General features: G+C 37.4%; 1 protein-coding gene across 33 annotated transcripts in view; it reads right to left on the reverse strand.

The window, feature by feature from the left end:
* NRXN1 (neurexin 1) overlaps positions 1–17,754 on the reverse strand; it is a gene marked incomplete at its 5' end in the record, with an annotated part of 1,123,860 nt that extends 1,106,106 nt beyond the window's left edge. For 32 of the 33 annotated variants that reach the window (XM_082672696.1, XM_082672716.1, XM_082672704.1 and 29 more), the window contains one exon: positions 16,983–17,754. In XM_082672696.1, the coding sequence (XP_082528822.1) occupies positions 16,983–17,754 (772 nt within the window). Of the gene's footprint in view, positions 1–16,967 lie in introns of all 33 variants that reach the window. The other variant, XM_082672694.1, reaches the window with a different exon arrangement.
* Between the last annotated feature and the right edge of the window lie 277 nt (positions 17,755–18,031).

Consider the following 18,031-nt stretch of genomic DNA (forward strand, 5'->3'; position numbering starts at 1 on the left):
GTCACCACAGTGCACTAGGTGAGTTCCCTGTGCTATAGGGCATGTTCGCATCAGTTGTCCATTTTATACATAGTATCAATAATGGATATGTGTCAATCCTGTCTCCCAATTCCTCCCATCCCCCTTTCTTCCCCCTTGGTATCCATACATTTGTCCTCTACGTCTGTGTCTCTATTTATGCTTTGCAACTAAGATCATCTGTATCATTTTTCTAGATTCCACATACATGCATTATTATACCATATTTGCTTTTCTCTTTCTGACTTACTCCACTCTATGACACCCTCTAGGTCCATCCACGTCTGACAGTGAGGACACAGGGGAAAGCATGGGGTGTAGAGGAAATAAAGCCTGTGTTCAAATTCTCTCCTTACTACACAGATTCTCTGGACCTTAGTTTTCCTAAACGTAAAATGAAGATAGTTAAACAAATCTGGTTTGTGGTGGTAAGAATTAAATGAGATAACATGTAAATCTGATAATACCAGTATGTAGTAGACAATCAGTAAACATCAATCCCTTCCTTCTTTTGCACATTACTACTTAGGGAATTTTAAAAACATACTATTAATTTTACTTCACATAATATATAATTTTAATTATGTATAAAAGATTCTCAGTAAATACCAAAAGCCATCAACATAATGATAATTTCCTAACTTAAAATATTTTCTATTTATAAATGGTCATAGGCACAAAACATTTTGTTAGACTTTTTTTTTAAGCTTGTACAAAGATATTTATATTTTTCAGGAGATTGCCTTTAATTTAGTGATAATATTAGTATTATTTGCTGGGGTAAATCACATTATTGATTTAACTTTGGTGTGTCTATATATATATATTTTTTAAACTGGAAAAATCATACGTATACAGTTAAGGAAACCAAGGTCCAACAAGGTATAGCTAATTTGTGGAAAAGCAAAAGACACAACCCATAAACTAATTATTCTAATGAATACCTTTAGTTCTCATAAAAATCATGAGTTGGTAAATAATCTGGATAGTCTGAATAAATTCTTGTCACTTAATTTCAATCTTGCCCTGAGTAATTTCAAGGATCTGACCCATGAAAGCAAGATCCTAGTTAGAAATTATGGCCAATGGCAAGATCTAAGCCTTCCCTCTCCAGCTTTTAGCATTTTCTATAGAAATCCAGTCCTGCAAGTATCTGAATTTCATGTGTGGTTGGCTCACACCAGCTAAATTTTTGAGGAAGAGGTAAAAGAGCCATTTGGGGTTAGATATGAAAAACTTTATGCAACAAATGCATATTTGGAAACCGCAAAACGAGCATGCAAATCAATTTATACGCATGGGTGAATGAATATAGATGAGCTATTTTCAAAGTATAGCCATCCTGGTGTAGCATATCTGTACAAAAGGAACGGGAGGGAGGTGAATTACTCAGCTTAGTCACCCATTTACAATTTTCAGTGGAAAATTGCATTGTCAGTTTCCATTATGCCTGCACAAATTTGGACAAATTAAAGAGTCAACTAAGTAATTATTGATAACATACATATGTATGAAGTAAAGCAGGAAAGCCTTGCCAGTCATTTGGAACTTCTCAGAAGTTTCTAGGATCTCCATTAGGAAGAATGGTAATACATGTGACTCTGAAACCAATCTGAGACACAGCACTGGCCTATTCAGCCATCTCTCCAACTTGGTATTGGAGATGTGTGAGAACAGGGGAAGATGTCGTAAATGGAGCATTACGAGAAATCACTCTGCTGAACAGAAATAGTACATCTGCTCCCAGTCCCTGCACTTTATCAGGATCCCTTTGTTAATTACCAGGAGAATTAGCATTCAACCTGACAAATGGGTCTAAGTAAAAAAAAAAATAATCCTTGGAATTACACAGGATTTAAATTCTATAATTCTCTCTTTCATGATATTCTTTCAGAATATATCCTGTGAGATTAGTGCCATGTTCTGGTCTGACAATATGAACATTCTGTTTTTATTTCTATAACAGAATGTTCAACCTAGAATGATAATACAAATCCTTGGGAAGTCATATAAGAGTCTGATCTTCTGAAATGGACTATTAGTTTGACATTTCAAAATCTGATTGAAAATCCCTCAATATGGAGTCACCAACTTCTTTTATTAATCTGGTCTTGTACTTGCAAACATATTTATCTTGCAAACAATTTAAATAGATTTTCTTTACTCCCTCCATAAAAACAGTATAACACCTGATCTTTATAAATTACTTACATTTTTATATAAATAAGTATACAATCATATTTTTGTGTATATATTATGTGTGTGTATGTACATACATGTATTTGCAATTTGATTATGTTTACTAAACAAAATATTTTTAACATGTTTTCATTCCCATTTAAATAGATACACCTCATTCATGTTATGTTGTGAGGTGCTATATATGGGTCTACCATGGTTTATTTAGCCAATTACTTGCTAATACTTGAGTTGATTCCATTTACTTGATTTCACCATTACAGACAATAGGTAATGTGTATCAGTGACAATGTATCTATGAATCAAGTGAACTTAGTCATTGAAGGTACATGATTAGTCCCTTTATTTTCTGACTTCTAGTAGCACTAAATATTCATCTCTGTGACAGTATTTAATGCATTATATTGAAATCATTTATGCATGTATCTGCCAGCCTACTCCACTAGAACATGACTTGTTCCCCCTTTCAATTCTTAGACCAGTGGTGACCAAACACAGTGTCTCACCAAAAAAAAAAAAAAAAAAAAAAGTCAAGTTTCCTGGTTTTCCTTGTCATCAAACAAGGAAAAAACAAACTCAGTATTCATTAATCCAATGCTTTTTCTACACATCCTCTGTAACTTTCTAAAGACTTACTATAAACTGTTTCCTTTTAATATAAAATAATCTAATGATTAGAGTAATTTGAAATTATGGTGACTTAATTGAGAGTGTGAAACAATCCATTAAGTGCAATTTTTAAAAGGATTTATGTTTCTCACTGTTCATAGGCATACTGCATTTTTCAAAAAGGCTCATTTTTACAACTGAGGATATCATTAATAATATCACTAATGGCACACATGTGTACCCTATTATAGATCTTCATATACTACGATTAATAGTGAGATTTATTCACAGTTTTGATCCCTGATTTTTTTATACTTGTATTTAGGTCTCAACACTTTTCATTTGTGCTGCCTAACTTCAAAATTGCTGAGAACACAAAGGTGAATTAACATCTCTGAGATGTTAAGAGCTAACATCTCGTCTTGTGTAGGACAGCTTCTCAGTGAGTGGTTTTGGAATTATGAATGAATTCATGAATGGACAAAAACATAGGGGTCAAAGATAAAGCTAGATTTCTGGTTTGTGTAACTGGCTGTACTAAGAAACCATGGACATTACAGAGTACCCATAAAAAAGTGTTCTTAATGTTGTGAATGGTTGTTGCTTGGGTTTTATTTTCTTTGTTTTGTTTTTAGCTCAAAAACTATTTTTCGCCCTTTCATCTCATCCTTCTCCAGGAAGAATTCACACAAGTGCTAAAACCCCTTTTATCCAAAGCTGTATTTCCCAGAGGAAGAGCAATGACCCAGAATATAAAAGGCTTGATATGGGAGTGATACCACTCAAATGTGCTGCAGTGAGGTGGCAGGGCAGAAATATCACACCTGGTGGATGTGGATTCAGTACCAGGAGGATACCCTGGAGATGGCAGCATGAACAAGTACAAGGTATGCTGAGATACAGGCAGCAGCTGTAACTCGAGCTCAACCACGTTGAAGGAAACATGAAACTGGGGCAATCCACCAGGTAAAGAGGACTACAAGGGCAGCTGGCTCAGGGCAAACAGAAGCATATGCGCAGAGAGCCCGCCCAGAGTGGATTCCAGGGACACCTGTATGCAGCACAGCAAGTTAAGGCAACTGGGGAAGTAATTTATGCTCTGTAGCAGTTGGTGCCATATTTTACTCAAATGAATGTGTGAATTTTAACTTCAGACACTCTTAAAATAGATTCTCTGTTTTTTTGTTGTTTTTTTTTTTTCTTTTTTTGGCAGGGGGTAGTTTGGGGGAGCTTTTTTTAGGGGTGGGTGTTGTCTTGGGCTATTTCTATCTCATACTTGGAAGATTCGTATGTTAAAAGTTTTCCCAAAAGTACAATTATTTACATAACTATGAGCTGAAAATGTATTTTGAAGGTCATTTAGTCCAGGCCTCTGATCAGAAGAAGGGACATCTTAAACAATTTAAGAGCAGCAGTTGTCTGTCTAAGCTATTGTTAAGGATCTCCAGGAATAGAAATTTGCCCACCACTTCCGCTGGCCTGTTCTCACAGTTATACTAGAATTACAAGCAAATGTTGTTTACTCTTTCCTTGGGCCTACCTCAACACAATCTGGTTCAAATCCATTTCCATTGGTTAGCGCTCTGTGGACCAGGCAACCACTGTTCATTTTTCTTAGTCCAAATTCTTTTTTCTGTTTGTCAGCTCATATTTTTCTGGCCTACTTTTCTGGCTTAAAAATGCAATGCTATCAAGACTCTTCCCTTTACACAATCCTGGACTGCCAGATCTACAGACACTAATGACAGAGACCTTTTTTTTTAACCACCAGGTAACAACAACCTACCAAGGATTTTATGAAGCCCTTGCCAATGCCATGTCCAAGGTATAAAAGGAAATTAGCAAGTCAGACAGAAGGGAGAGGAACGGTTAGGGAGTCCATGAAAGTGCAACAATGCTAACGAACATATCAAGAGGACTGCAATACATTTTGGGAACTAACCTTTGGGAGAGTATTAGTGAATCGGAGCAATAGTGAGTAAAATAAATAAAGCAGGCAGTTACTAGGAGAAGGAGGCTGAATGTCAGACCAGTTTCACAGAAGGGAGATCTGAAATGTTTTAGTTCAGTGAAAACAGTACTCTTTCTCTTAGGCAGATTAAGATAACTCAAGGAGATACTGACGATATGAATTTTATTTGCACTGAGGACATAACAAGAATAAATTAATGTCAGCAAAGAAAGGATTTTCATTAAATTTAAGGAAGAAATTCTGCCCAGAAATAGTTATTAAACACTTAAATGGAATACTAAGAGAGGGGGAGAAAAATAAATATGAAATTGTATTAGCTTATACAGGCATCTTCTAAACACAGGGGAGATTCTTACACGTGAAAGAGTGTACAGAGGATACACAGTCATTATTTTAATATTAAAAAAGAAGGAATTACAAGTTCAGGGCATAGCCTCAGGAGTCATGCAGGCTTGGTTAGAATACCAGCTTTGCAAATTCCTAGTGGGCCTCAGTTTTCACATCTTTAAAATGGAGAAAATAACACCTACCTTATAGGTTTGTGGGGACAATTAAATGAATTAATATGTGTAAAGAACTTAAAATAGTGTCTGACACAGAGTATGAGTTATGTACAATTTTGCTATTGTTGTTGTTCTTATTGGTATTAGTAGGAAGAAGCCCAATGACACATTGCCAAAGACAAAGAATGATTATAGTTTCTACGACTGAATTGTAGACAATAATATGTTTATCCTTGTCTTTTTTCTTCCCCCTATGCTTGCCTTCAGCTCAATACCAGGACTAGAAGCCAAGAAATGTATATTCTTGTTCTCTCCTCCACTAACCAGATATGCGATTTTTTGTATTTTAAGTCACCAGCTCTCAATGTTCTGGTTGTTTCAAATTCTGTTAGTTCTCCACTCTCTCTCAACTAACCTTTTTTTCCAACACTCCTTTTCCCCAATCATCTTCTTTTTTCCTATCTCCTGTTCCTCTTTCTCAGTCTTCTGTCTCATTTTCTCAATTATCACACATCCCAAGCTTCACAGCTTCCCTGAGGCCTCATCATCCTTCCACCCTTCATCTCTTATGGGCAGAAGACACGCCAAGATTATACATCTGGCCCCAAAAATCTATATTGCCTCTGTTTCAGGATGAAACACATTTTCTGTGTCATGCAAACAGGGACTTTGTCCAGGATGAATAATGTCCTGAGTCTGGGGGAGGGAGAGGCACCCATCACTTTTCTTTATTTCCAGTGACCTCTGGGAAAGGGGACAGCTCTCGCTAACAGTCAGAGAGGGTCACCATCCCCAGATGAAGAATTATTCTAATTCATGAAGCTCTACCTCTGCCTGTACTTTGATGAAGGAAGTCAAGGTAGAGAGCTGAAGAAGAAGAAACAGTGGATACAATTCATGGAAAAAAAAAAAAAAAAAAAAAACTTTAAATGTTATTTGAGTCAAAAACATATAAATTGTGGTAGAAAAAAATCATATTGTTTTAACTCAACCATTCTAATCTGAACAAAGGTGTAAAAGGCCAGAGGAAGAGAGAATTAATGATGCATATACCAAAAAAATTCCCATATAATGATAGAAACTGACCAACGAGGCATGTTCTGAAACTTATAAATGCCTCATTTAAATATTAAAAACAAAATTTTGTATAGATTCCCTACCTACTCTGGTAAAAGAGGTTTGGGGGCTATTACTGACTTTTTAAAAAACTGGCTGGCAGTTTCAAAATATTCCTGTGGTGGTCTTAGCTTATACTGAACTCACTGGGAGCTCAGTAAGTTTAACCTCCTGGTTTTCTTATGTATGAAAGTTTTAAAGAAGTCATTATTAATATTAGCTTAACTTTTTTCACCTTTTTGAACATAACTGTGGCTCATTCCAAAAGATAGTTAAATAATAACTATTATTATTTTATAATAATAAAGTTTCATCAAAGTAACTTACTCTTGGTAACTGTCAGAGAAATCTTAGAGCAAGACAATACATTTAGTCTTTCATACAACCCCCAGGTACAGTTGGGATGTTGTTAATCAATAGTATGAAAATGCTACTTTGCAAAAACCTCAAAATCTCTTAACACTATGCCTGATCACAGAAAGTCATTTGTCATACTTTAAGGATACATTTTTTTGGTTTCTAAGGTCTTGTATAGAAAAAATACATATATAGGCTATTTTAAACCATAAAGACATTTTAATGATATGTTTAACCGATATATATTTTTGAGGATTTTAATATGATTTCTAAGACTTTTAAATAATATCCTTCTCTGTTTATATTATGTAATTTTCTTGTACACGTCATATTTTTGTGTATATCTCTGTTTATATGCATATACACAGACATACATTTATGTATCAAAAACAAATTTCTCATTATTTTAAAATCTCAATACTTTATTTAACAGAAAGTTGGCCCAATTTTTAAAATAGGGGTTCATAAATGTATCCTCCTACACATGTAATTGTGCATTTGGGTCATGAAATGCAATATATAACTTCCTATTTTTACAATGTTTTCAACTGGATAAATTAAACATTTAGTACCTTAAACATCACATATAGTAACTTTAAATAAATAACTACATTATTTGCAGAAGAAAATCAATTTTGCACTCAAGACGAAGAGCTTAAGCTGGAAGGTAGTGTCTTCCATACGGCAGCTATAGTTATATGCTGCCATGCCAGCTACTTCCCTAAGGAGACTCCAGGCATGCTTAATTATAGAGAGACATCATTACTTAGAAGAAAAACCTGAGTCTGTAATTTCCTTGCCTCTGCTGGACTGGGGCGGTTCATTCTGCTGAATCCAGCAACGTCTGAGTAACACCTAAGCTTAGCTGGTTCCACATACAAGGCCAGGTATTGTGAGGTCACAAACCACAGTAACTCCTAAGCTGTGATCAGTGCTGCTTCTGTTATGGATTGCCATCCATACAGAATTCATTATGTCTATAATTAAACACAGAAAGCCCCTCCTGATGTTAGGATGCTAGTGAGGCAACTGTTCTCTTGGCAGCACCTCTTGTAACTTTTAGACCACCAGATCCCTCCTGGGAACCGACCTGAGAAAATGCTATTTGAAGTAGCACTTGTTCCCATCATGTGGCATCAATGTATTTCTAATTACAGTCCAGATAGTTTTGAGCACAAGTAACTAGACAAGAGTCCAGATCAGCACTTCATCTTACCAGGTCAGTCTTACTTCCCTCCCACTTCTTTCCAATAATAGTTTCTCATATATACCAGAAATAGCATAGATAATATATCTTTCTAACTCTAAGAAGTACTCCCAAGTTCAAATTTAGGCAATGCGTTGGGAAGCCAAACTCACTTGTGCAAAAAGAGACACTATTTTCTCATTATGTAATTTCAGTTAAGTGCCCAGCGTACCATCATCTATATCTTCAGCAGAACCATGTTCTGACTCAGCAACTCTCACAAAGGGTCTGCTTAGGGAACCGGCCTAGGTCTTTACATTTGTGCTGAATCACCATGGACTTTGATATTTTCAATAATTTTATCTCCTAGAATCTGAAATAGATGAAAATTGTGTTGCTTGTTTTCTGAAAACTAAATATTTTCATTCAAAAGATCAAGAATTAGTTGTAATATTCTTTAGATGCAATATACCGGGGCTTTACTTCTGGTTACATTAGAGTAGAATCAACCTATTAAGCAGAATATGAATAGAAGGCCAACAAAAGAAGCAAATAAGCAAGCATTATAGAAACAAAGTGTGATGAATCCTGACAAGCTAATCCATTTCTTTACTATCACGACATTAGGAAATGGCACTGAATGTAAGGGTCTGCCACAATCCTCAATTCTGAAGGCGTTATAATAAATCGGCCATTCAAATTAGCACCAAGTTAACAACTAGTGAATACATTTTCAGCAGCCATTACCTGCCTGTTAAAACACACAGGTTTTGTCATATAATGGACAGCGTTGCCTGCTGGGGCAACAGACACACCTGGGCTCAAATTTCATCTCTGCCATCGAGCTATGGAACTTTTGGCAAGTTAGCTTTTCTAATACATACATAGTTTTAACATTTGTAAAAGGGGAATTTTATAAAACCTATCAAGTACGATGTTGCAGGAATAAGTGAGGTAAAACAGATAAAGTATACTATGTATACTTTGTATACAATGCCTTTCACTCAGTAAACACTAAATAGTAAGTATAATAAATGTGATTCTAAACAGAATGATGTTAAATTGTATTCACATTCAAGAAGTGCTTATGGCACCGTTAAAGTAGGGGTGCCTAGTGCATCTTTTGAAACAATTTGATGCCTAATATTTTGGGGGGGAAATCATGTATATTTGTAGATTTAGACAGTATAGTTGCGCTAGTGATTTTTTTTTTTTCCAATATCCAATCACTCATTCAAATATTTGAGCTTTTACAACTTACTGATTACTAATTAACTAAAATACCAGCAGTTGAGTTGTTCTAATTAGAAAACATACATTGCTTGAATGTATTGGTAAGACTTTCACTCAACAGATGAAAATGTAAAATAAGAACCTACGTTTTATCTTCATTATAAAAGCACAAGAAATTGGAAACAAGTTCAAAGGTTGTAAGGTATTTAAAACAATACTCTCTCTCCTTTCTCTTAGATGTATTCATATATAAATACACTTGCTCCCTGGAACGGTCATTGGATTTATGTTACAAATATTTGACTCTTTTGCTAAGATTTGTAAATATGGATTTACATTAAGGACCCCTTTGTAAATAATTTTTTATACGTTTTCAGTGCATTAGTATTCATTGAGCAACATTCCTTTCACAATCTGAAGGATTTTTTTTTTTCAGGTAGAGCTTATATACAGTAAAGTACATAAATCTTAAGTGTATAATACATGCATCTTTACAAATATATATGCCCATGTAACTACACCCAGATCATGCCAAAGGCTCCACTGTGTCCTCTTCTAATCAACACTACTAAAAGGTAACTTCTATTCTGACCTCTATCACCACAGATTAGTTGTGTCTGTTTTGAACTTCACATAAATAGAATCATGCAATACGTACTCATACAGCTGCTACCTTAAATTACTAATTTCATTTGTTTAGATTTCACACAGGAGGAACAAGGGGACCACTGCCCTCTTTATTCAGCTTGTCTATATAATGTGTCAATAGGTACTAAGAGAACCCCACCAAATCTTACACCTACTATTGAGTGTTAATGATCTAAAATTCATCTAAAATGACCTCAAAGTAGATTTACAGAACCAAGTTTAACATTTTCACTATTAACATTCACAAATCCTAGAGCCACTATGCTGCTGCCATTAGATATTTCTTCTAAATTTTCAAGCTTTTCTGAGAGTTTACATGTATCAGCTACTCACAAACACTCTTTGAGGTAGGTTAGCAGGGGTTCACAATCAGAAGTAGTCTGATTAGGTGTTTCTCAATTTGCAATCTTGGAAATTGAAATTAGGACATTAGCAGCTTTACTCTACTTTTAAAAGCAACTTAGAGGCAATGCCACACCTGGAATTTAGTTCTTCAGACCCCATGCCACATTCTGTTTACACACATTGTGGAAACAATAACACTGTAGGAAAAGAATCTGAGAGAGCATTGTACCCATTCGCATATTCAAGTGGGAATACATGGACTCCATGCTTAAGAGAGAAAACCAAAAAGCCGTGCAATTTCTGAAGAGCTCTAAAGCAACTAACAAAAAAACCTTTTTTTCCCAAAACTTAATTCAGACATTTTAAGACTTACTACTCATCAAGGACCACACACACTTACCTATTCCTGCACTTCCAAGTAATAGAAAGGGACTGAGCCATAAAATTATAGAGAAGTACACAAGGAAAAAGTATAAGGGTTTTGCATAATACTGTGATGCATAATGAACTAAAATCTTTTGGAATGCAAAGATGATTTATTCTGAATTACGTCAAATTTACTTGTGCAATGTCTTGAAAGTACAGTGTGCGTGCGTAACAACTTCTAATAATAGGTTTATTATCTCCATAATAAAATAAAACCTGAATATCTTAATAAGGCCTAATTTTCAGTGTATATTTATAGGAGTTAACCCTACGAACGGTGTAGCCACCAACTGCTCACTGAGAAAGGGATATGGAATGTGGTTCCTGTTTTCAGAAACCAGTGTGGCTCAGGGTCCTAATACTCAGAATGCAGCTAAGAATAACAGAAATATTATATAGTACCTGTCCTTTTTGCAGTCTATCAGGGATTCCTTAAATGACCATTTAATTATCACACTTCATTTAATGCTATCCAAAACTGGAACATGATGTTACTAGCATATATGATTTTACACTAAAAATATAATCTGTTTATAACTATAAGAAATCTTTCTTGAGCTTTTTAAAGCTCAAGTATCCTAGCTTCTCTGCAACATACATGTAAATAACTTTAACTTATCAAAAAGCCTCAAAGACAAAATATAAATAGGATAGATCCATGAGATATCTATACCTATACATTAGGATAAATATAGTAAAAATCACTAAGTATAGGATTGGGATGGATAAAGGTATTAGTTTATATGGAAAGTGACAGTTTTTACAAATGCCTTTGTGTTAAAGGCTCACTTAATCATAATAAAAATTATCAAGTAGAATATGATGTTTTAAATATTTTGAATCACAACCAGACATGGTTAACATTAGAGCACAGCTGTGTAAAACAGAAATAGAGGCTCAATGTGTTTACTCTTTGCTTTTCTTTATAAGCTGAAACTTTTGGGCTAATCAAGCAAGGATCATTATTACATTAGAATTCCTTTTAAATGAAAAAGAAAATGTTCCATATTTGAATTTTGCTTGACAGTAGCCCTAAAGAAAATAGTATCAGTAGAAGTAGTGGTGCTGATGGTAGTGGTGATAATAGTAACAAAAATAGCAAGTGGGTACTTCAGAATATTTACTATGGGCCAGACACTGTTCTAAGAGCTTTACATGAAGTCACCTGCTTAATTTTGACAAGAGCCCTATGAAGTAAGTACTATTATTATACCATTTTCACAGATGACAATATTGAGGAATAAAATTTGAGTGTGCCCACTTAAACCAGGCAGCATGGTCCCACAGTCTACATAATTCAAATGCATCTCAGAATAGTTAAAATCACACATTCAACCTCATCTGTGGCATTTTAGAATGGTAACTCAGTTTTGATTGTTAGTTTATAATAAAGATAAGCTTATTGTGATAGATCATTGTTATGCTTTAAGAGCTTCCCAGAACATTTTATCTAAATCAAAATTATGAATTTATCCATTCCACTCAAAGCTTTCTCAGCACAGGTGATCCACCTTTTCCTCAGATGGTAGGCTTCAAACAAAACTGGCAAAATCTCTGAATCATTTTTGTCTAGTACCTACCTATATGGTAACTACTTACAATTTTTTAACCTTATGAAAATTATAAGTATCTATGTAGTGTTTCCCTTTATTGTAGCTGTTAAAATATTGAAAGCCTAGAATCAATCAATCAATATATACTGTCAGAAGGAAGGCATGTTGAGCGAGGTACTTGGGGGTATAATAAAGTATGGCACTGCCCATGTGCTCCAGGAGCCTACAGATTCGATGGGGATATCTGAGAGAAACCACGTGATAATCCACATAAAGGGTTCAGATAATGCATTTTACAAGTAGAGCCACAGTGTTCCAAACAACAAGTGGCCTTAGAGTTCTATACATAACCAAGCTCACAAAGATTCTAACTTCCTTAGAGAAAGAATCTTTTCCTCTATGTCCCCTGGTTCAATCTACAGTTTACAGTGTGTGCTTAACAAATGTCGTTGACTGACAGAAAATCATGCTTTCTCTTTTTCTCTAGGCCCCTATCAATCTGGTCTCTACACTGTAGTCAGTGACATCTGTGAAATGTAAATTTGATAATGATACCCTCCTCCTTACCTTCCACACTAAACTCCCTCCATTGCTTTTTCTTCATTTTTACAATAAAGATTAAAATCCTTGACATAGGCTAGAAGGCCCTACATGACCTGGCCCTACTCCTCTCTCTAAGAGCTCCATACTCAAGGGCCTTCCCTCCGTTGTTTGAATGTGCCATGCCATCTCCTGCCCCAGGCTTCTGACCTAATAGTTCTCCTCTGCCTTTACCTAGCTAATTCCTTCTCAACTCTCAGATTTTAGTTTAAATATCACCCCTAAGGAAAATTTTTTTTTTACTAGGTCTGTTCACACTACTTTAAAGTTCTCAAAGTACCATGTACCTGTCCTTCAAAATACATACCATCAGTTAAAGTTTTCATTTATTTATTTTTTAATTACTGTGCCTCTGCAAAGAAACGTGAGGCTTCTACCTTCCTATTAAGGTAGGAACTATTTCTGAGAGCTTACTCACAATTGTATTGCTTGGGCCTATGATTCAGGCACATACAAAGCACTTAGTCAATATTCGTTGAACAAAGAAAGGAATGAATGAATAAATGAGTGAGTGAATACGGCTGTCCGTCTGGCCACATCAGTAAAGTCATAGAAAGCAGAGGCTTTATTAAATGATATCTATCACACTGTCATGTTTAGTGATATTAAGCAATCAGCCATCATAAGCCATATGTGTTTCTGGCTACTTAAATAAAGGAATAAAATTGATACTCAGAGTCTAGTATGAAATTTTCATATAAGGGACCCTAAAATGCATAAAACCTGGACCTGGAAATCGTAAAACATATAACTTAAATTCTCACTGATCAGCGTTTTATTCTCATTTTTAACTGGGCAGCCTTAGAATTCACTAATTCTTTTAAGCTGCTAAGAAATTATTAGTCTCCTTAAGTAGAAACTTATTAAATAACAATGGTCCCAGGGCACTTAGATGGGTATGATTCACTGAAAAAGCTATGTACCCTATAAGCATCCATCATTCGGGAATGGTGACATTCTTGTATAGTGACGTCTGAGGCTGACTCTCAGGGACAAAACACGTAAGTTAGTTCTGTTCCATCAGCCATATATATATATTTTTTTTTTCTTTTGAATAATCCCTGAATCTGAAAAAATATCAAACCTAATAAACTGGAAATCTTATTCAGCAGACATGATAAGTACAGGGCTTGAGAATAAGGGTGTTGGCGCTCTTACCCAGGCTCTGTTACTAACCTGATCATGACACATAACTGTCCTTGTGTCCTCTTTACATCACCACATAAATAAATAAATAAAACTTGCTAGGCCTGCCTGAACAAATAGAGCAAGGATGAACATGAGCTCATTAAATGAAAATATTCTAGAAATCCATAGATGTATAAGTTGTTTAAAGACATTCTAGAAAAAAAAGAATATTCTTATTTTATTTTTAATAATTCTTACTGTATTTTGAATACAAAGGCAACTAAAATAATATTAGACTTTTTCATTAAGTTAAAAAAATAAATTATAGTTGGGACCAGATATAATTTGAATATTGTTTAATGTTTGCTGTTAATTTTTTTTCCAAATTTTCTCTAATGAGTATGGATTTATTTGTTTTTAAATTATTATTATTTCTTTAATGTGGCAATCAGTGCAAATACTGGCTACAGGCAGGGCTTTGTTTATACTTCATCTGAATAGAAATCATCTATCCGTAGCCATCAATACATGATTGGTGTTGGGAGAGGCAGCCATTCTCAATTAATTATTTAATAGTCACTTGACACACATGAAACAGGGAAAATAAGCAAAATGGAGCCAATCCTTCTGGGGAGATCAACTCTGCCTTTATCACTCCATCTCCCATTTCTGTGATAATCAAAGGAACCCAGCCTTTTGTTTTCCTTTCATGACTAGTGGTGATCTTTGCACTCCGTTTTCATTTCAAATTTCCAAAATGAATCAATGCTCCAGAACTATCCTGATGGATTTTCTTTTCTGGGTTGAATTACCTTATGCATCAGGTAGTATACTGTTCAATTATATATCTAATTCCAAATTCTTCATCTCATGGAAAGAGCTATCCACTTGCAAAATGCATTTCAGAGCTATCTAATTCTGCTTCTCTTCAAAATATTACTTCTGCCATGCTTTCTCCACTCTTAACTGTTCCTGATTATGCACATCCCTGGATTCCTACGTTAAAAATGCACAAAAAATAAAAATTTTCATTTAAAACACCCTCCCACACAGAACAAGCTGTCATTGTGTCATATTTGTTTCCTAATTTAAGGAAGGAAGTTACATCTCATGTGTTCTTCGTTAAATTGCCGGCTCTGTATTTTAAAGTGGCACTGGGATACTTAGAGCAATTTGTCCTATAAAATAATGTCCATTGTTTTAATAATGTCCATTTTTAATTCATTTATATTTATCAGTGCAGAGGTATGCAACTTCAAATTATACTATAGCAAACCATCAAATACAGCTATCTTATTCATGGTTTACAATTAAGTTAGATTTGGTAGAGAAAAAGTATGTACTGTTTTATTCTTGGAAAACATAACTATAAAGCCTGATGCTAAATCCATGGAAATTTACTGATCAACCTGAAGTGCAGTATAGGCCATGGAATACACAGTCTTCTATAATTACTTACGACAAGATACATGAAAACAAAAACCTTCGTGAAGGCAGAAAGCAATGAAATAATGTTTTACTTTTTTTCCATTAGCCCATGAAGGCTACAGAACTCTCCTAATGACCAGATTTTTTTTCTTCCTAACTCCCTTTGCTGTTTAAACAATTACAAATTTTATCAAGTCTTCATTTCTCTTAAAGTCAAGTAAGAGAGGACTGCCAAGTCCAATAAGATTTACAAGGGCTAGTTCCCCTTAGCAGTGTCAGCAAAAAAAAAAAAAAAAACAACAGAAGACATACAATAAAATACAACCATACATAGAGCTTTTGTCACTACAGCTTTCAAAATCAGATTTAACAATCCACCTTTTAAAAAAATCAGCCATAAATGCCATTTATCCGTGTGTTGATTGCTTTGATTTGACCCATAAGCTATCTACTTTAAACCTTGACATCTCAGCCACAGATCCATCCATATTTCTTCTTTTTCATATTACTTGGATTTTGTTCATAGGCTTTCCTGTGTCTATACAACAATATTTCTCCTTGGTCACTGTCGTGTAGCAACATTGGAGAAACACAGTAACGACTGAATTTTATGTATAAAGGGGAGAAAATAAAACTTATAGAGATATGAGTTTTTTAAATTCCACACTGTTTCAATCCCTAAGAACAACAGGAATTACAGCTTGGCCTCCACTACTCAGGTAAATATCATTAGCTGAATATCCTTGGAAAATCTCTGGCAATCCTTCATCTGCAACCCCTGTTTATTAGCGTGAAGAAGCTTCCCAGTCCAGCAACATCTAAATTTCTGTACTATTTATCCTCCCAAGTCATCTGCTAATTGAAAAATATGCTATTTAATCTCTAACGTTTCTAAACATGAGCTGACCCCTCTCCCATTTCACGAAACCACAGAAATAATATAATTTTATTAAACTGACAAATGTTGGACTTGGACATAACCAAAGAAACTAACATTAATTCCAAGAACCCTCTTCCTTCTATTCAAGGAAATCCTCACAAGCCCTCTCCCGCCCCACCACCTTTTCCCACAACCAGGAGCAGGTCGTATCACTTTTCTTGTAAAAAGCACAGCTGTGCTTATGAATCCTGTCTCCCTTGTCCTTTACCAATGAGTAACTACGTGGGGATGTTCAACCATGGTGAGTCTCTCCTGACTTCATTTTTCACCAAACGTGTGCCCCATATTCTAGATGCTTATCTGCATCATACGGGGAAAATAGGTGTATTACAGACTTAGTGGTGGTAGAGGAAAAGCACAGCGTACGTTCGGGTGTGCCCCAGCCTGATGAAGATAGGGAGCGGCTGGGCAAAGAACCAGAGGAATGAAGAGAAGAGGTCATTCTCCCCGCCCCTTGAAAGGAAGTAGGGTTGGGAGAACGGGCTCCCGGGAGGAACTGAACCTGGAAATGGGGGCTGCTCAACCATGACGAGGATACCAAGGGAGGGGCTGTGAGAGATGATAAGGCAGAAACACCCCAAACAGGTCTTCACCGGGACCCTATCTGAAACACGCTCCAGAGAAGGAAGCCCCCATGCACGGGCCCGGGCCTACCTCGCCCTGCCTCCCCGCGCCCTGCCCAGGCCGAGGCCCCCGGGGCTCAGACGTCGTCGGGCCTTACCTTGGCTGCAGTCTTTGCCGCGGAAGCCGGTTCGCGAGCAGTCACACACCGCCTGGTCGTCCACTACGGAGCACACGCCTCCGTTGAGGCACACCCCGCCCTCGCCCTCCTCGCCAGCCTCGCACGGGCTCCCGCCGCCGCTGTTAGGCGGCTCGTCGTCCAGCTTCACCTCGCCGCTGTCCACCGGCAGGGCCTGCGAGGAGTTGACCCGCACGTCGCGAATCCACCCTTTGAAAGGCTCTCGCTCCCGCACGGAGGCCAGCGTGAGCTTGAGCGCCGCGGCGCGCAGTTCCGGTGGCAGCCCCCCGACGAAGAGGCCGCTGAACACCGTCATGTCCCTGCGCTTGGACTTGACCTCCACCCACTTGGCCTCCACCTGGTCGATGAAGAGCGTGGTGTTGCGGAACTGACGTCGGATACGCACGCTGTGCCACGCGCCGTCGTTGACCGGGGTGTCGGCCAGGAGCGTGGCGGGCTCGGCGCAGAAGATGGAGAAGCTGAGCTGCAGGCGGCCGCCGCGCGTCAGGATGAGCTCCAGGAAGTCGCAGAAGCCCTCATCGTCGAAGTAGAGCACTAGGCCCCGGGCGCTGCGCGTCTTGAGCTGGAAGCTCATCTCGCTCTCGCAGCAGGCGTTCCACTTGGGGAAGCGCGTCCACTGGCCCTCAGCGCCCGGGAACTCCAGCCCGCTGCCCAGCTCTGCCCAGCAGCCCAGGAGCAGCAGCGAGAGGCACACGAGAAAGCAGCCCCCGCGCTGGAGAAGCGCCGTCCCCATGCTCGGGGCTGGGGTGCGGCGGGGGGGTGCCGGGGCCGACAGGGTCAAAATGGTCCTGGACACCGTGATGCAGAAATAGGGATCCGGAAATAAGTCGGGTAAGGGGAGGGGCAGGAGTGGGAGGGATGCACCCTCCTTTATCTAGCTCTTTTTTTCTTCTTCTTCTTCCAGCAACCCCTCCCTCTCTCCCTATAGTCCCCTCCCAACTGGAAAACGTAGACCCCAGTAGTACAGGGCAGCCACAGAACTTCCAGACCAAAGGGAGGATACACTTTGG

The sequence above is a fragment of the Grampus griseus genome (genome assembly GCF_964374135.1).
Source record: "Grampus griseus genome assembly, chromosome: 15".
NCBI classification, from domain to species: Eukaryota; Metazoa; Chordata; class Mammalia; order Artiodactyla; family Delphinidae; genus Grampus; species Grampus griseus.